We start from the raw sequence: 24,706 nt of genomic DNA, 5'->3' as shown, positions 1-24,706 counted from the left end.
GGCACCCAGTGTGTGAGTGTGCCCTTGCGTCCCCCTGCGGAGTGGGAGAGGTGGGGGATACTGGTGACCACCCCCGTGCTGGGGTGACGGTAGCTGTGTCCCCTCCGCGGCCAAAATATGGAGGGCGGCTTTCGGTGCCGGTACTCCCAGGCTGCTCAGCCTCAGGAGGGAGGGCTTGGGAGCGGGGCTGAGCAGAGACCCGGGGCTGCGGGGGAAGCTCGGAGGGGGGGTGACACCCCCTGCCCCACACAGCGGTGTTGGGGCGATCGCTTGTGCGAGGCGGGGGGGAGAGGCAGGGGTGTGCCTGGGGCAGGGTGAACTCAGTCCTGCCAAACCTCTCCTGGCAGTAGGTTGTGCTCGTCCTCCTTTGGGATCTGTTTCCCTGCAAGGAACCACTTTCTTGGGGAGGATTTTAGGGGTGAGGTTGCCTGTGGAGCAAAGTGGAGGCTCTCGTGCTGGGTGAGAGGCACCTGGAGGCTGCAGCACTTTCCATGTTGGGGACTGGGAGTTGGAGCCCCTTCTCCCCCCACCACCGGAGCTGGACAGGGAGCAAGCTTTGCTCCCTGAAAGAGAAACTCCCTCAATTTCTTCCTTTCTTCCCATGGGATGCAGCTGTGACTGCATCCAGGCTGTGGGCTAAACGTGGAGGGGATGGAGGCTGCCTGCCTCGCCGCTGCTGGTCTTGCCCTTCTCGTCTTGTATGTGGGCTTCTGGATGTTTTGGCCTTAAATTTTTATCTGTGTTGCACAGTCTGTAAATGAGGGATGAGATGATTTATTCTTGCTCTGCCTATAAAATGCTGTGAAGGCTTATGATGAAAAATGCAACAGATAGCTTTGCAGTCACTTCTACGTAGGCCAACTCACCCTAACTACGCTTTCCTTGCATTTTAAATCCATAGGTGATTTTCTGAGAAGCAGCAATTCCTGTATACATCTAGGGAAAATACAAAGGCTAGACTACTCCAAGAGAGTGCAGATTGCTCATAACAGGTTGTCCAGCCTTGCTACTTAACTGAAGGATGGGAAATAACTCAGTGAAGCCAAAGCTTGCTCTGTAACACCTCGGGGTTACAGCCAGTGCTGTAATATTACAGTAGTAATTTAGTAAATATGGAATATTTACTGTTTTGGCAGCCAGTAATGTGTGTGTGTGCTGGAGAATCAGGCACGAGGCTGGAGCCAGCCAAGGTCGGGCTGGGGGGGGTTGTATTCCTGCTTCTGTGTTTGGTTGGCTACCTGTCTCCAGTTGGGTGTCTTTGAATTGAATTAGTGTTTATGTTCTTCTAGAGACTGAAACTCTTTTGTGAGAACTGGGCGTGAATACACATAACTTGCACTGAGAAGGTTTTGAAGATTGAGATTAAAAGAGCTTGGTTTGGATTGAGGTTCATAGGAGCATTTCAGACAACTCGGCCGATGCCTGACCTCTCAGGGTCCTGGCTGGTGAAGGCATCTGGTCAGGATGTGAACATCGTGCAGACTGTGCCCAGTCAGCATGGAAGGCAGGTCCTGCTTCACTAACCTGATCTCCTTCTACGACAAGGTGACCCACTTAGTGGATGAGGGAAAGGCTGTGAATGTTGTCTACCTAGACTTTAGTAAAGCCTGTGACACTGTTTCCCACAGCATTCTTCTGGAGAAACTGGCTGCTCATGGCTTGGATGGGCATACTCTTCGCTGGGTAAAAAACTGGCTGGATGGCCGGGCCCAAAGAGTGGTGCTGAATGGAGTTAAATCCAGTCGGCGGCCAGTCACAAGTGGTGTTCCCCAGGGCTCGGTATTGGGGCCAGTTCTGTTTAATATCTTTGTCAATGATCTGGGCGAGGGGATCGAGCGCACCCTCAGTGAGTTTGCAGATGACACCAAGTTGGGTGGGAGTGCTGATCTGCTTGAGGGTAGGAAGGCTCTGCAGAGGGGTGTGGACAGGCTGGATCGATGGGCCGAGGCCAGTTGTATGAGGTTCAGCAAGGCTCAGTGCCAGATCCTGCACTTGGGTCACAACAACCCCATGCAACGCTACAGGCTTGGGGAACAGTGGCTGGAAAGCTGCCCGGCGGAAAAGGACCTGGGGTGTTGGTCGACAGCCGGCTGAATATGAGCTGACAGTGTGCCCAGGTGGCCAAGGCCAATGGCATCCTGGCTTGTATCAGAAATAGTGTGGCCAGCAGGGCTAGGGAAGTGATTGTCCCGCTGTACTCGGCACTGGTGAGGCCGCACCTCGAATACTGTGTTCAGTTTTGGGCCCCTCACTACAAGAAAGACATTGAGGTGCTGGAGCGGGTCCAAAGAAGAGCAACGAAGCTGGTGAAGGGTCTAGAGAACAAGTCTTAGGAGGAGTAGCTGAGGGAACTGGGGTGGTTTAGCCTGGAGAAAAGGAGGCTGAGGGGAGACCTTATTGCTCTCTACAACTACCTGAAAGGAGGTTGTAGCGAGGTGGGGGTCGGTCTCTTCTCCCAAGTAAGAAGCAATAGGACAAGAGGAAACGACCTCAAGTTGCGCCAGGGGAGGTTTAGATTGGATATTAGGAAAAATTTCTTCACTGAAAGGGTTGTCAAGCATTGGAACAGGCTGCCCAGGGAAGTGGTTGAGTCCCCATCCCTGGAGGTATTTAAAAGATGTGTAGGTGTGGCGCTTAGAGACATGGTTTAGTGGTGAACTTGGCAGTGCTTAAGAGGTTAACAGTTGGACTCAATCTTAAAGGTCTTTTCCAACCTAAATGATTTTATGAAATGTGGTCCAGATGCCAGAAAAAGACTAAATAAAAAGGGAGTTTCAAAGTTGCAAAGTCAGGATAGCAGAGATCAGGTGCTGGGAGAGGCAGTTGGGAAAGGGAGGATAGTACTGTAAATACTTAAGGTAGGAGCCACAGTTGTGAACTATAGTATGTGGAGCTGGGGAATCTCCAGCAGATGCTTGGAAGGGAGCTTGGTCCATCCCACTGTCAGCTGACAGTTGAAGTTTATTAAAAGAAATAACAGGAAGGTATAATACTAGGCTCCTATTAGTTATCTCAGCTATGGTAGAGCTTTTGTAATAAATTGCAGGAAGACAGTACCAAAGTGATAAAATACAGAGGGACTGGAATATAAAGGTGACAGGTGAGGCTTCACGGGTAGCAAGACTTGATTTAGAAAGCAGTCAGCCACTTAGCAGTAGGCTGGAGGGGCAAGAGATTAGTCCTGGAAATTCTGCTTCTCCTTTCCTGGCTTCCTTGAGATGCTGTTTATACGGTAATTATAGCTAAGCAGATGACTTCTAGGCAAGAAATGTGATCTTGCTACTTAAGCCTGAACAGGGCAAGATGATTTAACTGGACAAAATAGTTCAATAGTATCCTGATTCTCACTTTTAACAGATCTCTTGTCTTGCTCTTCCAGCAAAAGTGTAATAGAGAGGCAAATGAACCAATTAGTCCAGAGCGAGATGGTTTATCTTTGCGAACGGAAGGAGGAGGAGGATTTATTGTGTATACTGAAGCAAGATTCAGCCATCAGTCTGTGCTCCTACAAGAAAAGCTCTGTATAGTGTATTGTAGTGCAGTGTGCCGATATATCCCCAGCCTTTAAGTTTGGAGGGCAATCAGCTGGTATCAGACCGGCTCAGAGGCTGGTGCTGCTGCTTCTTCAGCACAAGTGATGTGGGGTCCCTTGAAATAAGAGCACATGGCATAGTGACAGCCACCGGATCTGCATAGACATGAAGCTGTGCCTTTACATGAAACTTCCCTTTTTTTCCTTAATGTCCATTAAGAAATTTGCTGTTTATTCTTAATTTCCTGTCTTTTTCAGAACAGCATCATCAGAGAGCTGTTCAGTTTTATTTTACGGAGGGAAGCTGTTGGACATATGCACAAAGGCATTTGGATGCTTTAGGGCCATATCTAAATGCTCACATCAGCTTCTTCCTCAGCACAGCTTTTGCCAAGCTCACGGGCTCTGAAGGGCCCCTCTGTGCCTGTATTTGTGCTGTTGAGCCTTCTGAATTTTCCAGGTCCTGGCATGACCGAGCTTGTGTGAAGCCCTGCCTCGTGCCTACAGATATGCTGGCCGTACAGCCCTAGCCCATATCGTGGGCCAGGTAGTATTCAGAGGGTAATATTGCTGCCCTAAAGAGAAGAGGTGAAGGTGCTTTTATTTACCCCTAATGTAGCTCATGGCTAAAAACACTCACCTGGGAGCAGGGTGATCCTGTGCAGACCCTTCTTTTCTGCTTAGCCTGAAGCAAGGAGTCTCTCTAGTAGCTGTGAGCCCACATCATGAAACAAATCTTTTTCCTTCACTTTGAAGATGATGCTGGTCTTTTTTAGTGCGTTTTTTTTTTCCTTCAGAGACTGCTTATGCATTGCATGTTAAATAGTCATTAGCTAAAAGACTTTGTAATCCAGGGAGCAGAGCCCCCCAGCCATGGCTTTTCCTTAGCTCTCAAGCATCCTAGCTGCTAGCCTGCAGATCAGGCTTTTTCTCACTTTCTCACTGCTTTCTCCACACAGCAGTGCTGGGAGATGTGGAAGTGACCTTGTCTGGGCTGACGAGCATGACTAAGGAATGGCTTTGGCTCCCTCCGTCTACCTAGGAGGGCAGGAAGGTTTGGGCTGGAAAAATAGATGGTGAGTTCAATGGCAGGAATGCAGCTGAGTCTGGGAGCAGGGTTGTTGAGTTCGAGAGCAGGCTGAGATCCCAGCATCAGGTTTGGCATTAGGTGCTGAGGTGCTTGCAAAGCCTTGTATGGGTTTCGTATTGCTTCTACTGTGCAGCTCCATGAAGATGCTTTGCAGCCAGCAGTTTCCCTTGCTAAGCACCTGAGGCTTCTCTGGCAAGTCTGCTGAGCATGAAGCCTAGCTCCAGCTGTGCCGTTTGCCTGCAGCAGGCAGGAGTCACTGCTGTGCTGAGCAGGTGAGGCTCTGACATTGCTTCTAAGGTGCTGGAGCTGTGGGAAGGAGCACAAGGTGGCAGCCCTGTGAGTGCATCTCAGACCAAGCATGAGAGACTGGATGGGTCGCACCTTGACATCTGTCTCCAAGTTCTGCCTTCTGAGATGGGAAGCATCACCCACAGTCCAGTTTCCTTTCCTTATAGCACTTCTGTCTTGGTGCCTTGAGCACACAAGGGTGTCACATCTGAGGTTTCTTTGCCTGAGCTCTCCAGTTTCCACTCAGATTTGTGGCTGGACACCATGTGGGAGATGTTTTGGAGTGAGTTTCCGCAGGCTAGCTGGCTGGAGAGCCGGTTAGTTTTTGGGGCTCAGATCCTCCCTGACTGGATTGTAAACCCCCAAATAATGAATGTTGGTTTTCAAACTTGAGGGTTCCTTGTTCCCTGCCAAGCAGATGTGATGATTTGGTTTGTCTGTGGCCGAGAGTCTCATGAGAGGCTTTTGTTTATAGCATATGCTGTGCCGAAAATGCGTGAAGCTCCCTGGCAGCTGAGATACTCTTGTAAGTTGGGTGTCCTTGGCTGGTGTGTGTGCATATGTGTGCACGGTTAATTGGAACAAGCTCATCAGGTGGGTATTCACCAGGTGCAACAACAGAGGACACCCCCAAAGGCATTGTCGGAGCTGCGGCAACACGGTGATTTGCCTGCTCTCTTTTGCATTGATGTGATTGGGGTCCTCTCTGGGTGAGCAAAATAGAAATTAAATTCTTGCTTTGTAAGTCAGTGTGGAAACTTTTTCTTTGCTCCTTAAACAAAGAAATGATTAGCTTGTCTGCAGTGTCTAAATGAATTTATCTGAAGCTCGTGGAACATTAACAAATGCTACTCTAAGGCATACTTTCTAATACTGCTGCAATCATTCACTGCGGAATGAGATGTTTAAGAAATAGATGGGCTGCAGTGACTTGCAAGGCTATAACTTCATCAAGGCATTTCAGTGGCATTGTAAACCACCAGAGTAGAGACTGAGTTGACCAATAATGATACTGAGAAAGTTGAAGGCAGAAAGCATAGCCTCCACTCCAGCCTAGAGCTGAAGAAATCCCAAAGCCACAAATGCTTGAACTTGCATCTGTTCCCTTGGTGTGGAACTGATTAAGGTGGTAAACCTCCACTCTTTGCTGTGTTAGTGGACCTTTCCTATCATGCTGCTTACAGGATGAGATGCTGCTGTTTTGAGAAGCTTCTCCGCACAGTACCCTGAGCCTGCGCAGTGCAGCATCTCCCCTTTTTAGAGCAGGAGGAGCTCAGCAGCAGGGAAACGAGCAGACTTTAGCTAGTGTCAAGCTCTGAACTCTCTCCTTCCTTGAGGTCCTGGTAAAATCCTCCTGCTCTGCCTGGCAAGGCTGTAACAGTTGAGGAGAGGAGATGCTGGGCAGCCCAATTTCCAAGTCCTGTCAGTTGCCTTCCAGGTTCCACTGGGCTCTTGGAAGCCACCAGCCCAGTGACAGTTATTGCTGTGCTGCTGGGAGCTTGGTCACACCAACGGTTCCCTGGCCCACCCAACGGATCTCCCCCACTAGACAAGGGTGGTGGGCTGGAGGCATGCTGTGTTGTGCTTGCTGTTTTGTCCTGCCTCTGCAGGGAGATGTGGCTGATTTCTTATTCTGCTCCTTTCCTCTTTGTCTGGGAGGCTGGTCCCTGCAGGCTCTAGGGAAGTGGAGCTGTGGGAGTGCCTTACTCCAGGGCTAGAGGGTAGGGGAAGCTGTAAGACTGGGATAGGGGGTGTGGAGGTTGGAAATCCTCTGGAGATAAGCGTTGTGGGCATGATGAACAGGATTAATTTCAAGTGAAGTCAAAATACAGCTAGAAAATTGGAACAAATAATCCAGTTATTCTCAAGGCCCAATAATAAAACATTGAATCCAGATTAATGTTGTATCATCCCCATTAGATTTCTCTCTTGAAAAATAGTTATGTCCAGCTTTAAATCCGGGCTCTTGCTGCAGCATGTCCTTGTGTCCATAGGACAGTGCTGTGCTCCCTCGTGTTTCTTGCAAGAACAAAAGGAAATGGCAGCCTTGTCTCTTCTTGACACTGTAAAGGGCCTAGTACCACGAACATGTATGATGCTGTAGCTGTTTGGGGAGTAAAGGAATGAAGTCATTGCCTTTCTCATGGGATGTGGGTAAAACTTGAGGGGAAGGGAATGGTCATCTTTGTATAGATGATGTCCTTGCTGTATACAGCAAGTCCACACAAAAAAGATGATGTGGAACAGAAGGAAGCAGGAGGGAATATGATCCGTGATCAATGTCAGGATGTAAAATTAGAGTAGAGCTGGCTTTGAGAGCACTGGTCTTTCAAGTCCCAGAAAATAAGAAGTGGGCAAATCCATCTGTTCCTTGGTCCAGTTAGCCAGAAGGGGAGGGGAAATAGTCCAAAGTAGTGCTTAGTAAATGCTATACACGTTTATCTTTGATTTTTGTCGGTGCTTGAGACCTGCTTTCTGAGATTGTCTTCTCTTCTCGCCCTTTCTTGCACACCCGCTTTGTGTGACACAGATGAAGAGAGGTGGTCGGCAGGCTAGTGATTGGAGGAAGAATGGCCCATGGACCTGTTAACCCATGATACTTGTAGGATAAGGGTGCTGGAGAAGAACTGCCATTAGGATGAAGTCTTAAGTGGCCCTGCTTTCACATATGTTGCATTTATATTTGAGTTAATTGCTCATGTTCCTTTAATGGTTTCATGCTTTTATTTCTGCTGTTACAGCCTCCATAATGCCTGTAGGGAGCCTTGAGTTTAGATGTTAATAAGTGGAAATTAGGGCCCTCATTCTCCATGGAGAAATGCTCTTGGGCACTGTGGTAATTTCATGCCTGGAAGGAGTCATATTTGCTGGATAATTTTTGTAACTTAAAACAACCAAATTAGCCTTGAGAAACTATAGTTCTTAATCAGAGTATTGAACTCTATGCTCCATTAGTTAGAAACATCACCAGGCTCCTTGCACAAAGGGTGGACATTTGGTTTGCAAAGTAGTAGTGGTCTGATTCTGTTAACACTTGGGGCAGCAGCGTTCCCTAGGTTTAAGGTTGTTGATAATACTCTGAGCACTTAGTAGGGTCAGGCACACAGTTGCATCAGGTCAGCTGCTCTTGCAAAATGAAGCAGCGAAATGATGTTTACCTTCCTTCTGTTCCCACCAAAAAACTTTTAAAGAGTAATAAAGGACAGTTTGGATGCTAATAGGGATTTGGTTGTTAATTCCAGTAAATGGTATTCCAAAAGTAATGGAAGGGGGGAAGGTGAGATGTGTGAGCAGGACCTGGTATGTGTCTGTGGCTCATGGAACCGCACCCACAGCAAAAGGTGGTTTTGAGTCTGTTTTGGCTCAGGGAATGTTTGTTCTGGGCTTTTACTTCTGAGTCTTAAGTCTGCCACTTAAATATGGTCTAATAACGAAATGGGGAGGGGAGGTGCTTATCTTCTCCACTTGTGAAGCATGCCACAGTCTGGAGAGACAGGTGTATCCTTTGGGTCTGCCATGAGTGGGATTCTGGACTTTCAAAGTCCTGTTGTTGCTCCTTCCAGGTGAGCTGAGACATGGCCACTGGGAAGCTCCGTCGGTCTGTGGAGTCCTCCAAAATGGCTGATGGATTCCCAAGCAAAGTGGTAGCACCTCGTAATCCGAAGCTAGTCAGAGAGGCGGAGGAGTGTGTAACTGTAAGTACCTGCTGTGGGCCAGGTAGGAGCTATGTTAAGGCTGGAATCTGCCCATGTCCTCCTCTGCCTTCCCCTCCTGTTGTCTAGCAGCACTGTGAAGCTAGACACCACCTCCCCATCCCTTTGCAGCCATGCTTCTGTTGGAGGTGGCTGTCATGGTGTAGTGGGAGATGGACTGTGTGCTGCTTCAAGGAAAGCCCAGGGTCTTGCCTGAATGTGCTGCTGGAACCAAGTCAAACAAATGTACTGGGCATTGCACTGGAATAGCTGAAGCATGAACATGTGCTTCCCTCCATCCTCTTTGCTGTGCGGGCAGTAACATCTTCTGTCATGTAGGCATACTTGCCAGTGCTGCCCTGACCATACCTCTAGGCAGCTGGGCATGTGGTAGGCTGCTGAAACTCTACCTGAAGACTTGACAAACATGGCTGGTCCCAGATAGAATAGCTTCCAAAACAGTTATTTTATTGTATCTCGTATCCTGTGTGGAGCACAGATGCAGCCCTGCAAACAGCAACGGAGTCAGGGCAATTCCTCCTTCCCATCCAGAAATGTCCCCTTTGACTGGAGCTCGCTTGACTGGAGGTGACCCAGTGCTGAGGCTCTGTCAAGGAGACAACTCTGTATACTTCTGTGGAGGGGTCTGTGAGGCCAGAACAGAGAGAAAACAAGTGCTAATTAAAAAGAGAGAACTAAAACTTGGACCCATTCCTCTCCATCTCAGTCCTGGCACAATGCTGCTTTTCTGCTTTCATCTGATTTCACCCAGCAATGACATCTCCACATGCGTGTTGGTTGTGTTGTGCAAGGATGGGGTTAGGGGATTTCTGATAACTCCTCCCCACTCTCTTCAAAGGTCACTGGCTCAATCCAGCAAAACTAAAGAGGAAACAAATGCCCGAAGAGCAGAAATCCCCAAACATGTCATGTCAAATCATGAAGGAGAAGCTAATGGAACAGAGCCACTTGGTTAGAGCATGTGTATTCTGCTCTCTATCATTAATTTACTGATGTTAAATATTTCAGCAGGTAACTTACGGGACTTCCAGGACTATCCTAGTGGCTGTGATCACAAATTATTCATCAGTGGCACTTGAACAAGAAAAGCCTTTCTGAACAAAGGCATTTCTGTAGCTCTTGCTGGTGTTTTGCATTTCAGCTGACTCCTTCTGCATTCCTGAAGGAGATGTCTCTTACCACTGAGCAGAGGCTGGCCAGCACTCGGGAGATGAGGCGGCCCCGGATTATCCAGCTTCTAGACATGAGTGAAACCTCCCATCAAAAGGTAGTCTTTTCTTGCCCTTTTCCTTGCTGTTTGATGTGACATTTGAAGAGGGTGCGTGCTTGTGACAGGCTTGCCTCCAGCTTATCTAAATACCTTGGTGACTGGGTCCTGTTGTCCTTTCAAGCTGCTGGTGGTGGTGGAGTTCCTTCTGTCTTCTGCTGGGGGCAAGGTAAAACATTTTTTCCCCAGTGAGATGTTGAAGTCCTGATCTGCACTCAGCCGATATAAATAACCTCTGCTGATGTTGGTGGATTTTGCTGGAGTTGAGCTACCATCGCTAAAGCATGATACTGGGGGAAGGCTGGGGCAGGACACAAGGGCATGAGCTTGCCATTTTCCATCCTCCTGCTGAAATAGCCACCTCTTGTTTTGGTGTAGTCACTGTCAAATGCTTGGGGTCATAGGACTCCCTCAACGGTGGCAGCATTGGCCTTTGAAGGCTGAGGGCCTATGGTAATTATTCAAGATTTAACAAAACCAATTGCATTAATGCTTTGGGTTGGAACGTGTGGGACTCTTACAGGGTGTTAGATTTTGCAGGCTGCCAGATATACAGGGGAATCGTCCTGGGCAGAGGGGAGTGAATGTGCTTTATCTGGATCAACGTTTACTTAGACGTATGTTTAAAGCTGCTTTTCTTACAGGACTGCTCAGTATAACACACAGTCCAAATGGGTAGATTACTGAGGTGGGCTGTTGAGCGGAAAATTGCCAGCAAGAGACCTGTAACGAATTGGTTAAGGATTGCCCTAGACAGTACAGGAGGTTGGGAACGCATCAGACGAGTGCACAAATAACTGGTGGTGTGCTGCAGCTACTAGCTTCAGTGTGACCGTGACTTCTGTGGAGAAGTAGGAGACCTGCCCGTGTCTTTCAAGTGGGAACAGTGCAGCTGGAAGAGGGGAGACAAAGCAGGGAGGAATTTTCTCAAAGTAATGCCTCTGCTCTGTAAGCATTTGCTATTTCTGTATATTTTCAGACATGCTTCTGCAGTGGTATTAAATAAAACAGTAATAATAGAATACAATAAAGCATCCATTTAAAGCTCATGGAAAAAGGAGATACCAAGTCCAGTCTTACTCAAGTTGCCCAGTAATGCTGAGAAAAGAGCTGAACCTTATCACTGTCCAGCATTCACCTCATTTGTCTTTTTCCTAACTACTGTGTTACTTTCTTTTTGGCCTTACCTCCTCTGGTACTGTTCTCTTCTTACTGGTTTCTAGGCTCTATACCAAAAAAGATATTTGGGGATGTGCGAGACTCAGCCTCTCCGTCTCAGTGTAAAGATCATCCCAGAATTGTTTCCCATGGAATCTCATGTAAATTCTTGGGTTTCAGTTGCTCCATGAGTGCTCATGGCTCTTTCAGTCAGTGCTCTGGAGCTGTGTGACCACATTAGCACAGGGCTCTGCTGGAGGTAAGCGCTGCCTTGCGTTTTGGAGAAAGAAACATGGAGAAACACCTACCAGAAGAGCTTCTTGGCTTGAGTCTGATCAACATGGTCCAGAAACTTTTGATCAGCTTGGAACACAGGTGGGTGAGCTACTGTCCCTAGTGTGAGCAGGGCAGATGTACTCACCAAGAGGCTGTACTTCACTGGAGGTCAATGTAGGATTCTCATTCATGATTCTTTCTCCCAGTAGCTGAACCTCTCACTGCTCTGTCTTGTATCTCCAGTTCTCAGCAGTTGACCTGGAACAGAGCTTGTTTCAGCCTTTCCCATCAGAGGTGGTATTTCAGAGCTACGTCCCTTGCGAGGTCTACGAAGTGCCGCTGATTCTGAGGAACAATGACAAGGTAAGTGCTGGGATGCGGAGGTTAATACTGTGCTGGAAGAGGAGAGCAGTGTAACTCAACTTCCTATGCTGTATACCATGTATCTGCTGTGGCACAGCACATCCAGAATAAAATGTCTCACCACCTTTATTTTGCAGGATGGTGGAAATCTTCCCATGCTGGGGATTCTCCCCCTGATTTTGGCCATGTGTTGGTGCTATCTAACCCGAAGGAGCTTTTCTAGTTGGCATCCTTCCCCTTGAAAGCCCGGGATTGATGGGGATGTTGAGGCCTGTGCAGTTCTTACCTGCTCTCATGCTTTACCTCGAGCGTGCACCATGTGGCTCCTTGGTTAATCTTGGTTTCTGGCAGGGCATCTCTGCCTCTCACAGCCTGTTTAGCTGCCTCTGTGCAGCTCACTGTCAAAGCACAGGGGTCGAATCTTCTCCACTTTATGCTGGAATAAGTTATAATTAGTGGCATTAGCACTCCAGGAAAGGTGTTTTGAAGCAGCAGTGGAAACAGACTGATTTCGCAGAAGCAGTGGGAGGCCTTTAGGTGCCACTTTAGGCTCCTACTAAGCTTAATTCAGTCCTGCTCTGGTTTGTCTAAGACAGTGTGGCTCTCTGCTTTCCCTTTGGAGAACTACAGCGCATCCAGAGTAATATGCTCTTGAAGGTTTCCACCTTTACTTGAAAAAATTGTGATTATTTTGAGATTTCCCAAGAAAGTTGAGAAGGGAAAAGTTGAAAAATGTCAGCAATTTTGTTCCACTGTAAAGAGGAAAATTGAGACCTTTTGAATTTCAGCTGGGGAAACATTTGCTCGAATGAGGCATGTGCCAAGAGCAAGCTGGTGGGAAAAGGCAGGAGGGAGGAAAGGAGCTGAGTTAAAGTGCTCTGGGAGAGAACATTGTACACGCAAGGGTTTCTCTTGACACATAACAGTAAGTGTATTGGAAGCAGAGAAAGGTCAGAAAAAGAAAGGTGTAATTAAAGATACTGTTCTGTAATGAAGAGTAAGATGTATACATGAGCGGAGGGCAGGATGGGAAGATGGAAGTGTACACGAGAGCAGGTGAATTAACCCCCTCTCCAAATCTACCTGTTGGGGGAAACAAACAAGGGGACAAAAAAAAGCTGTCGGGGCATATTGCAGGTGGAGGAACAGCAAGAGAAGTCAAAGTATATTCCGAGATAACAGGTTTTGACAGGGACGTGGTTGAAAATGGAAGACCCTTTGGCAAGGAAGGATGCAGGTGTGGTCCCTCAGTTATTCCTGGAGAGTACTGCGCCATTCCTGGTCTGGCATTTAGCTTGGGAATATTGGAAAGATGCAGCGTGGATGCTCATGCCCAAGGAATGCCGTTCGTGTGATCCACACTGATTCTGGGCACTCTTTGCTGTAGGTATCCTCCTTCCCGATTAAAATGTGCCTCAGTTTCTCTTTTCCTGTGGCTCTGCTTCGTTCCCACTAAGTCCTTTGGCTTCAGCTGCTCCATTATCCATGCAGCACTTCAAAATGCTTGTCTTTGCCAAGTACCAGCCAACAGGCAAACAGTTAATTTGCTCTATTCATGCTTCCTCAAGTGGAAAAGAACATCTGCATCAACATTTCTGCTATTCCCAGTAAAAAATAATAAACTTGTACAGCTGCACCTTGGGATTTGTATGCCCTGTAAAGGGGAGGCGATGTGTGAACTGTTGATTTTTCCAAAATGAATTAGTTTTGAAGCTAGTAAGACCTCAACCATTACACAGCACTGGTGTAAAATAAGATCAGCTTTAAGGAAAATCCTTGACATATTTAAGTATGCAAGGATAGAGATGATAATCCCAAGAGAGGTGGTTATATTCTAATTTTGTTGGCTTTTGGTAATGTCCTGGAGAGAGGCAACATTGTGCTCTGTCTCAAAGTTTTCTCACCGATTTCCAAGCTTCTTGGAAATCATACTGACTTAGACTGCATGGTAGCCTGAGGTTGTCTGCTCCATAAAAGCTCAGCTAACAGCAAAGTATATTCCAAATAGAGGCTCTGTAATCATTCAAATACAGAAGTGCTTCGCTAGATACTTACTGCTCTTACCTGTGTGTTGTAAAATTGCTTTCCTGTCTTCAGGCTGCTCCTCACCACCCTCGGAGATGTCCTGGGTGGCTTTTGCTGAAGGTCTTAGCCACGTGTGCTCATCTCCCAAGGGACTTGGTGACCAAAATGTTTGTCTGCAGGGGGAAACTCACTGCCCCAGGGCACTGCTGGGAGCAAAGGGCGTTTGGAGAGTTCAGGACTGCCTTGGCCATGGGTTATCAGGCTCGGGTGGGTGGTGCAGAATGAACCTTCATTCTTCCCAAGCCTCGTGTGGGTTTATCATCAGTGAAGCTGCCTGTCAGTCAAAATTGCCTGTTTTAGACTTTCTGAGATGAGATTTGGTGCTCTGGGGTTGATATTTGTGTGCTAGAAAATGCCTGTTTGCTGTCTCTGTGCTTGTGGTACCCCAGAGTGCACAGAAACTTGCAGCCGAGTGCCTTCAGGGACTCCTGGGTGTGGGGAGGAATACCCAGAAATCTGCCTTGCCTGTACTGGCAGCTGCCTGGCTACAATCACCAGGCAGTAAGAGCCTCCGGAGAGCTGAGATTGGCTTTTAATAATGAAACCACACTGTGAGTCAGTGCTGGTCATGTATCTCAAGGCAGAAAGTGCCTTTGAAGGCTATAATTGATAGGCACAGCCTGGCGGGTTGTCTGGCTTTCCATCATTTTGGCAAGTTGACTGCTCTCATCTTCTGCATCAGCCGTTCCTTGTAGGGTATCGTGCTTCTCCCTTGCTTCTTTACAGCCCCTTTTAAATTCTCTTAGCCATCCTTGTTTCTGGGGTTGTCTCTTTGTCTTCCTATGTTCCTCCTTCTGCTTTTCAGGTTTGCTTTTATTCCCAATAAGGCCACAATGTCTGTGGTCTCCTCTTGCTGGTCTGCCTGCATGACTCTGTAGCACCACAGCTTGACTGCTGCATTCAAACCTGGTATCTTACAAGTGAATTTCTTCCTTGTCCCGGTATAACAAATACTGTTTTGCCTTCAGATAATACATTCTTCCTCTAGAGGCATGACTGCATGGATGGGTGCAGGCAGAAGCGAGCAGGTTCTTTGGGTTTGTTGAATATGGGGATAACTTGATTCAGGTATTATATCTGCATACTGCTGGTGTCTTACCTGCTTGGTGATTCCTTCACAGCAGGGCATTGCCCTGCTGCCTTTGGCCTAGAGCTATTTTGCCCAGGCAGAATGTATTCAAGTCCATCCTTGTGTATTATGTGCATATACCTCAAGAGGTAAAAGTGCTTTGGAAAGGTGGTTAAGGGAGGGTGTCACCAGAGCATGGCCAGGTCTCTTCTCATGTTTCCACGAGTGGCAAAATCATAGTTTCATCTCTTTCCTGCAGGTTCCTCGGCTGGTGAAGGTTGTCTTGGAGAACTCACCTTACTTCAAGTTGATCAGCCCCAATGATGTGTGCCGTAAGGTAGCGCCTGGCATGCCTTCAACTTTCCGCATCCTTTTCACCCCTGAGGAGAACAAGGTGAGACTGGAGGTCCCAAGAGATTGGTGTTGTCAGTGGAAGGTGAACCTGCAGGGCTGGATTCAGAACAGGGCATCTGGTGTGGGTCTTGAGGAACTATCCTGGTTTCAGTGGGGTTGCACTGGATGTAGAACTGGGGGAAACTCTTTCCCCACGGTGAAGATTATGCTCTCATAGGCTGGAGGCTCTTAGGTGTTTCAGATTGTTTTTATCCTTCAGTGCTGGAACACTTAATGTCTGTTGGCTTCAGGGATGAGTCTACCGTCTGTGGTGGGGTGGCCCCTCAAGGTGTTGGTTTCTAGTATCTGTCCATTGCTGCATAATTATGGGTTTGCTCCACTACTTATAAATACCAAAGTCTGTTTAAAAGTGACCTGTTATTTGGAGGACTCGAAGTGAACCTGATCAGAGTGAGAACCACCACCTTTGAAAACTGGAGTCACCTTAATGTATATCATGTTGGACGCAGCAGTGAGACAGCTGAACTTTATGTCTAAAGTTGTCACTTTTCTTGCATGCTGGTTGTAGCCCACGCCCTGCTGTGAGGTCTGCTCCTGCTGTGGTCAGGCAGGCTGCAGCTAGTCACATCTTGGCATTGCATGGTGCTGTTAGCTGCTGCAGCAGGGACTGATGGGCTGTGCTTTCCCTCCCTGCCCTTTCTTGAGCATTTGCGAGGGACGATGCACGTGGAACAGTAGGAAAATGGCAGGGAGGGGTGTAGATAAGATGTTTAGTCATCTCTCTACTCAATGGTAGGGGGTTAATTATTATGGAAAATACTAGAGGAACAAATAAATCCAGAGAGCTTTTCTCTTTCCCATCTGGCAGCCGCTTCCTTGCCTCACCCTGGACTGGAGCAAAGATGATGCTTTTTCATACCCTCTGTTTTCAAGCCTTGCAGCTGTGCTGTCCCCGAGGATACTTGCCTGCCTGCGATCCAGCTGCGAGTTTCGGGGAGAGGGAGTGCTGTGCACGTGGCAGGGATAGACACGCTGAGCTCTAGATGGCCTTAACTCAGCAGGAGGTTGGTGTGCTGCAGATGACTTTGAGACATCTGCCTGAAAGAGCATGCGTAGGAATAAATGGGCAGGTACAATCTGCAGGCAGACACCTTGCCCCGGAGCCTGTGGTGTGGTTCTGTCTTCATGCATGTTATCAGTTGACAGAGCAGCTACAATATCTGTTCCATCCCAAACATGTCATGCTTTTGCTTAGAGGTTTGAACATCAGTGCTGTGGCCCTGGCAAGTCTGATTCTCAGTGCTGTGATGTGAAGGGTCAATGCTGTTATCTGGAGGCTTGTTGATACGGAAGGATTTAGTACATGGCATGGAGGGGAGGAAGCATTGCAGGGAAACAAAGACAGGCAGGCTGACTCTTTCACCAGCATCCTGCTACCTCTTAGCATGACTCTGTTGGAGAGGCGAGGTTAGGGGACAGCTTTGAGCCAGCAGATGTTTCTGCACCAGGCCAGAGGTGCAAGATCTCTTTGGGCGTACCTGTTCTCTTGTCTTTCACTTGCTGCTTAAATTTAGTTTAATACTTTGTCCTATCCTCAAACAGCATGGATATAGAAAACTAAAGAGGAAATGCCCCGTGGCCGCTAGCTCCCCATGCTTGTGAAATAATCTGTTCCTTTGGAGCAGACTGAGAAATTATTTAACATCATTAATATTTAGGTTAAAAATTACGTTGGCCTAGGGCAGTTCTCCAAACTACCCAAGTGACACAAGAGCTTAATCTCACCGAGGTAGGCTTTGCAAAGTACACTGGTGCCTTTAACATGTGATTTATTAGTATTAATTAGTGTTCATTTTGGGGGTGGAAGAGGTAAATTGGTGCCCATGAAGGGCAAAGTGCTGCTCTTCAAGTTTAGAGAGGCAGCAGAGCAACATATGAACATCACCACAAATAGAAGTAGGGTGAGATAACCCCGGAGAGCACTAATGTCCAATACTTTGTCCCTTGTCTTGCCCTTGAACTGGCGAGTGTTTGGAGGAGGGAGCTCTGCCAGCGAGAGGTCCTCTGCACAGCTTCAGTGACACCCCGGGGGTTTCTGCTGAACTGGGGTTTGTGCTCCTTGCAGGGGTTGTGCAGGGCATCGGGAGAGGGATGCATGCTGCTCAGTGAGGAACACGTGGGGATTTATACAGCAGTATCAGAATTTTGTACAAATCGAACGTTTTGTCTCGTACTTGATGGAGTGTGAGTCAGTGAAATACCAGAGTGCTGTAGCTGTGCTAGAAATGCATCAATAGCGTGGTCAGGAGGTGCACAGCACCTTGAAAACCCCTTAGCAAAGAGTCAGGCTTTGGGAAATGGTTCTGTAAAGCCACCTGCATTGGGCTTGCAGTTACTTGCATGCAGAATAGCTGTGTTTTAGTTGCGGAAGGCTTATGAGTGCTACCTTTGAACAACCTCTACATCTCTGCTGCTCCACGATCCACAGGGATTGTGGATAACCCAGTGAACTGGGATGCAGGTACAAACCCCTCTGTCAGGGTTGGAGAATCCTCCTGATGTGGAGTTGGTTTATGTAATTCTCTTGCTTTGAATCTGTTCTTCCCTGGGGTAACTCTGACTTCAGCACAGTCACTCCTGATTCACGGGAGTAAAGCACAGAGCTGAATTGGGGCTAAGCCTTAAAAGGACCACATGAGTTGTTAGCAGCTGAAATGCCATGTGGCCCTTTCTTGAAAAATGAGCAGTTTCCTATTGTCTCACAGTCATTTGGGAACATGCCACACGATTGGACTGTCAGAAAGTAAATAAATAGCTGACATGTCTCTGTGTTTATTGGCACTTGCATAATAAATATGAAATGCTAATTTTTCTACTGGGCAACATTTCCAGTTAGTTACTCTTGCTGCTTCTGATTTACACATTTCTGTTTTATGGCTCCAGTTGTACAGTGTGGGTGTTCTCATGCCACCCTGTGTTCCCGGGTGTCCTTGCATTACGGTCTGACAGTCTCTGCCTAATTGGAAACCATTGTGGAATTGACTGGCAAATAAACAAGACAGGAATACGTACATTTGTGTGTCCTTCAGGCTTATTAATAGATTATCTTAAAGGAAGAAAGAAGCAAGAAGCATATAAAAACATAGCACAGCTTATTGTGTTTTGTCCTCTTGCTCTTTTCACTGTAGAAATACAATATTTTCAGGCAACACAAGTTCAGTCTGTAAGGTTTGCAAAATTCATTACTGATGCTCAGTGGAGACTGAATTAATGCTCATTGATATGAAATATGACAGGATGATGAGTTATTGCATTACTGAAATTAACTCCTTTAAAATTCAGTCCAGCCCTGTTAGATGTTTTGTAGCACACAGAAGCTATTCCAAGTATACTTTTAAGATGACTTTTGGGGGAGGAAAGGGGCAGAAGATCAAGGCAAACGGCCCTGCGCAAAATGAACCTGGAGCACAGTGGCTGATTTCAAAGCCTCTTGTGAATTGGTAGCTGAGGGAGGCAGGAGAAGGGGTACCTTTTCTCATGTGAAGCTATCTTCATCCTCCAGTCTCTCCTTTCTTTTAACGGCCCTTATTTTCCAGCCTTTATGATATCATGGTTTCAGCAGGGGGCTTTCCCCGCTTGACTTACTCTTACCTCATGCTACAATGATCTTTTCTTTGCAAGTTGTCTGCTGCAAGGAATTCGGTGAAGAATTTAGGATCGATTATGCAGCAAAACTGACATCTGAGTTTGGCGTACTGGGCAGTTAAGGTTGATATCGCTGTAACAGTAATTAATGTTAGCCTGAGTTTGCAAAGAGCCTGAAATAACATCTGAGACAAGCAGTTGCTTTAGTTTCAGTGGGTGCTAATTCAAATACCAGTGGTGATACTTGGAAGGCCGGAGCTTGTAACTTATTGCTTATCAAAGGGGAATAAGAGAAGAGGAACCGTCGTACAATCTGTATTTTTCTTGAAATTGAGAGAGGAGTTGTATGAAGGATGAAGTTGTACTTTCATGAAAATCTATAGCCTGAAGCTGGTGGGTCTAAAAAGAATCTTTAAAGCATAGAAGTGATGCAACCCCTCTCTCACCCAGGCATGTTTGTTTAGAAACCTGGTTTGAAACAGTCTAAGGCTTTGCAGTTGCAAAGTAAAACAAGGCTGTAAACTGGTTTCAACTTTCATAGATTGTAAGCAAGTGCATAGCAGAGTTGGTAACACAGGGCAGTGTTACAGTGGAGAATTGCAGCCTTTATCTCCTCCCAAGGGAGGGCGATTCAGCTTTCAAAAGCTTAAGGGACCACGGGTTCGCAGCAGCATGAACAGCCAGCTTCTGTCTAGCACCCCTCTTTCCTTGGGTTTCCCCCCATTTGGCCTGACACTGCATTCAGCTTGGTGCAAGGTCCCGCTTTGGTGGGGTCATAGAGCATGGTTGAAGGGTCAGCATGCTCTGAAGTGCTTTGAGTCAAGCCTTGCACGGGATGCGATGTCACAGGGTGTCCCTGGAGAAGGGGCTCAGCACACAGCGTGCATGTGCAGGAATGGCCAGAGGCAGCTTTCTCTCTCAAGGTCACGGTTGTCTCTCTGAGGCCAAATCCTTGTTGCTTTAGCCTTGCCTTCACATACCTGGAGAAGTCCCTTTCCCCCTGCATTGCTGTGCAGGTGGTCCCAGTGCCCCTCGCCAGCCAAGGAGCTGGGAAGGCTGCCTGTGCTTGCTTTTGGGGGGGGGCATTTATTCCTTGGGTTCTTATTTACATTGCTGTTGACCCACTGACTCCTTAGCAATGCCAATGACTTGAAAATTATTTCCTTTTACTTCCCTCAAATACCTCCAATTGTTGAAGCTTTTTTCTTTATCCTCCTGCTGATCTGAACTCCTTGCATCCTCCTCTGTCTAACCTGGCATCTGGAAGGGAGAGATAAGTAAATACGGCATGCCAAGACTTACTAAGGCACGCAGCTTTCAATTGGATTTGCAATGCCTTTGTTACAGTAGTGTGGCCAAATTAACAAAAAAAAAAGTAAATAGCATTCTTCACTTGCTAATGCAGTTTCTGAGGATCTAAACAGTCCAGGATGTGAGGTAACCAGACAATAGGTGTTTTAAATTCATATGGGCTGCCCATAGCTTTTTTTTTGAGGGCTTAGACTGCAAGATTGAGTACAAAATTGCTAATTCAGGAAGACTTGCTGAAGATGAAACGCTCTCCTGAAATGTGATATTCAATTCTGTAGGTCATTTGCCGCAGTTCCCTTCCTGGTATTTTACCTTCCAAATATGAGAAGCAAAAGCCCTTCTGCAATTTCCAGTGTGAATATTTGAGATGTCTAGGAAAAAAGATCCTTCTTTATTCTTTTTACATCTTGGATGTGACAGTGTCTGTTACGGCAATCTTAAACCCCAGCTGAGCAGGTGGTTGGTAGGCACTGGGTGTTAGCTGTTGTGTTAAAGCAAGAGCTATGTGTCTGTACCTCGTCTGGCTGCCTTAGGTCCCTTCCAGGCTTGGAGAGAACGGGTGTGGGAGAGCAGGAAATCCCAAACACAGAGGAATCTGAATCTGTTCTGGTTAAGGGAGTTTGCTGCTGTGTGCAATTCCTAAATCAGACTGTCTGCTTGTGGCCTCAACAGTTATAAAAATATCAAATGAGTTAAAAGCACCGAGGAAAAAAGATCAGCACAGCAAGTGAGTGATAAGAGGCAGAGCTTTTATCAACTTGTCAATGAAATTGCTGCTGGAGGTAATGGTTCCTGGCCCTACTGCAACTGTGTTGCCACTGCTTTCAGCAGGGGCAGGGCGATAACTTCCAGCACAGCGATGCCACACCGTACATCTGGAGATCGATCTGCTCATCCCTACAGTAAAATGACTTTGGTGATTTGATTCGCCTTCCTACTGCTAAATGCCAGACAGCTTGGGGGGGACTGTCTGGCTCTTTTCTGAACAAGCCAATGACTGGGAATAGCACAGTTGAGTTTCCTCTTTTAGGGATGTCTTGAGTGTCTCCCATTTGCAGCTCCTGATAGCACCTGCCTCAGGTAGGCATGCTAACAAGGCACCAAGTCACTTCTAGAGACCTTACAAGAGACAGATGTGATAAAGGCATCAGCCCTGCTGCAGAGAGGAAGCAAAGCTATTTCCTGCATCCCCTGAGGCTAGGATGAGATGGAAAGGGAAATTGAGATTAGACACAGGAAGAACTGTAAGTCTAGGGTAGAGCTGGAATAGGCTGCTGAGGGCAGGGGTGGAATTGTTAGTGCTTTTAAGTACTTGTCAAACATCTCTCAGTAGTTTGGATGTAGAGCCGAGCCAGTTCTGGGCTGGGGAGATGGATCAGATAACCTTTTAAGGGTGTGTGTCCCCAGCCTTGTCCCTATAATGCTATGGGAAGGGGTGGGAAATACACATGTATCCTACACTCACCTGATATTAAAACAATTATCATGTCCAGCTTAAGTATTTCACCAAAGACTGACTGTTGATCGTGCACGTGGCAAAGTCCTTTTGAAAATGTACCTGAGCATCCCCTGCCAAGCTTCAACGAGGTCGCTGCATTGCTGGGGTTGGAGTTAGTGCTGCGGCACAACCGGGTTCTTAGTGGTGCCTTGAATAGTCTGCAGTGGTGATGGAAGCAGGTTCTGTTACTGCTGTAATCCCTTACATGAAATTACTCTATTTTGGTGCCACAGAATCAAAGTATTAGATAATTTTGTCTGGTTCTGCCAGCTTGCTGCAAAAGCAGGTGAGTTAATGGGGTTGTTTCTTCTTTGCAAGTTAACAGCCCTGTCCAAGTCACAGTACTGGAATGAAAGGTCATTAAGGTAAAAAGTACTATTACATTATTGAATGCTGCTGTTAGTCATAGAAAACAGCAGTTTTTCTTCTGCCATGGGGATGGTACTAAATGCACTGTGCTGAAATTTGTTTCTTTCCCTGCAGGATTACTTCCACCAGCTCACCTGCATCACAGAAAGGGAAAAGTTTATTGTGCCAATCCGAGCTATAGGTGCCCGAGCTATCCTGGACTTCCCTGACCAGCTGAACTTCTCCGTCTGTCCAGTCAAGTACAGCACCCAGAAAACTCTGCTGGTTCGCAACATCGGTAATCGGGAGGCCCGCTACTGCATCAGCACTCAGAGGTAAAGGAGCTCATCTTTATTGCGCAGAACACTGTTGCGTGATAATATAGGTGGTAAACAGTAACAAAAAGAAACCAGAGCATCTGAGCTGCTGAATTGCAGCCATAGCTGGAAACGGGCAGGACATGTGGGTTTTGCTGTTGCTTATAGCGTTTTAAGCATGATGCAACCTTTGATAAAACTCTGCAAGCTGCAGCCATGTTTTGTACTGCAGTGATGTCTCCAACGCAGCGTCTTGCAAGACTGATTCTGTTAGATTGAAAGAGCAAATGTAGCCAGGCAACTTGACTGCCCTTGGGCTGTTTAAGATACTGCATGGCAGACGACAGCTCCAGGAGCTCAGTTCATGTAGACCAAATATAGTGTTAGGAAATGGCCAGCTATGAGCTGGTGAAAGAGACATTTAAGAATTTATCAGCAGCTGTGTCTATATTAGCAAGTGCGATCGGAGATCAAAGCAATTGGTATTGAGGCCCTGACAATAACATTGTGTGATCCAGGAACTTTGTTTTCCAGTAGGTTTGGTCTGGTCCCTAGAACCAAATATTCTTAAGTAGAATGAGCTCTTAAATGGAGATGAGCAGACACCGGCTTCAAAACTGCGCTACAGCCCCAAAGCAGAATGCTAATGAGGGCACAGGCAAAAGATGCAGCAAATATCTGGTGTATGGGTTGGGGGCCTTTTCTTCTAGAGCTTTATCTCTCCCAGATTTCCTGGAGAGTGCTAGAGTATGTTAGTAGCTAACTTGCAACCTCCTGATCAACCTTCTGAAAAGGTTACATACCACTATCAGCCAAATACACCCCTTCTCTGGGGGGCCACAAGCCCACGGTATTCCAGTGGTCCCCTAATCAAATGCCTGATGTGAACTGTGTTGCGGACAGCCTGTACTGGTCCTATTGGTCTTGGAATACAGTCACTGGTTTTCCAGTTTGCTGAATCAGAGAGGGTAATGTGTTTTTGACACCGCATCTGCAAGGAAACCAGTTCAGTTGGCTGGTAATTAGTTGAGAGTTGCTTGGTCCCAGAGGTCTTGGTGTAGGAGTTGAGGTCAAGAATGCAGCACAGACCTGCTGCTGTCTGACTTGGTGCACCTGAGTTGCTTCAATTTCTTCCCCAGGAAAACAGGGCTCAAAAGAAGACTTTTTACTCTTCTCCTGTGAAATGTGAGGGTCCAAGAGGAGCTTCCACCAAAGCCTGGCAAGGCTATTTAAGCAGGCTTCTAGGATACTATTGAAGCAGCCTGCTGCTTCTCACTGTGGAAATATGTAGGCAGGAACTTGTAAATCACTGTACAGTTTTCCTCTGGGATTTCCAGATCTAGTTGTCACCACCAAAATAAATACCCAGTAAAGTCTAGCATCTTTTTGCAATGTACTTGCCAACTATTCTATTGGGTGATACAGCGTATGTTGAATCCTGCTTGATATGGATTTTAAGAGTTTCTGAACTTCAGCGATTAAATATTTCAGTCCTGATTTGCAATAAAGAAATGGGAAGCATTACAAAAGTGTTACTTCAAACTACGCAAAAAAGTAGAGTTCTGAATAACTGGATTGCATGTGTACAGAGATCAAAAGCTGATATGATTTCTCTTGTCAGCTGAAGGAATCAGTTATCTCTTCCATTTCATTATGAACTTTTGAAAGCCAGTTTGAAATTTCAGACAGATGATTTAAATCTTTGAATATAAGCAGCATTTTATTCTAATTAAATCGCCCCCACTTTCATTCAGATTTCTTTTTAAATACTCTGAAGTTCCTGTGTTTCTACTCTTTTTTTTTTTTTTTCCTTTAAGTGTTCAGCAAAATGTCATAATGAATTCTTCATTGGGAACTTTCTTAAAGGTTGAGTTCCTCTAATGCCTGTCTGTCTACCATCTGCCTAGACATATATGCACAGATGTACAGGAAATATGAGAAATTGGGGGAATATGTGAAGTGGAATTGGGCTGATTTAGAAGATAAAAATCATAGAATAACTTTGGTTGGAAGGGACCTCTGGAGATCATCTGAGCAAACACACTGCTCAGAGCAAGACCAGTGTCAAAGTTTGATCAGGTTTGCAAGTAACACAAGTAGTAAGTAAGATCAGCCTTCATCTTTCCTTCTCAAGGCTGTACAAACCCATTTATCTCAGCATCTCCCTGTATGTCCTGTGCTCCAGCCCATGAGGTCCTCTTCTGTAGAAATGCTTTCTATCCTGTCAGTGCCCAGCCTGTACTAGGGGTTATTCCATCCCCAATACAGGGTTTCGCATTTTCCATCCCTGAACTACGTGAAATTCACATCAGCCTTATTTCTCCAGCCTGTTGTGGTCCCTCTGAATAGCAGCCCAGCCCTCCAGTGTGGTGGCTGCTCCCCCCAGTTTGGT

At 46.7% G+C, this 24,706-nt stretch overlaps 1 protein-coding gene across 1 annotated transcript in view; it reads left to right on the top strand.

Moving 5' to 3' along the window:
* Positions 1–8,485: 8,485 nt before the first annotated feature.
* The window catches only part of HYDIN (HYDIN axonemal central pair apparatus protein), a 146,978-nt gene continuing 130,757 nt past the window's right edge, over positions 8,486–24,706 (top strand). Inside the window, 5 exon segments of the mRNA XM_050903888.1 lie at positions 8,486–8,605; positions 9,765–9,890; positions 11,568–11,687; positions 15,101–15,235; positions 22,133–22,332. Coding sequence (XP_050759845.1) covers positions 8,486–8,605; positions 9,765–9,890; positions 11,568–11,687; positions 15,101–15,235; positions 22,133–22,332 — 701 coding nt within the window.

This window comes from Gymnogyps californianus, chromosome 12, assembly GCF_018139145.2.
Source record: "Gymnogyps californianus isolate 813 chromosome 12, ASM1813914v2, whole genome shotgun sequence".
In the NCBI taxonomy this organism is placed as follows: Eukaryota; Metazoa; Chordata; class Aves; order Accipitriformes; family Cathartidae; genus Gymnogyps; species Gymnogyps californianus.
The sequence above is the reverse complement of the archived record's forward strand: the minus strand, read 5'-3'. Positions and strand labels throughout refer to the sequence as shown.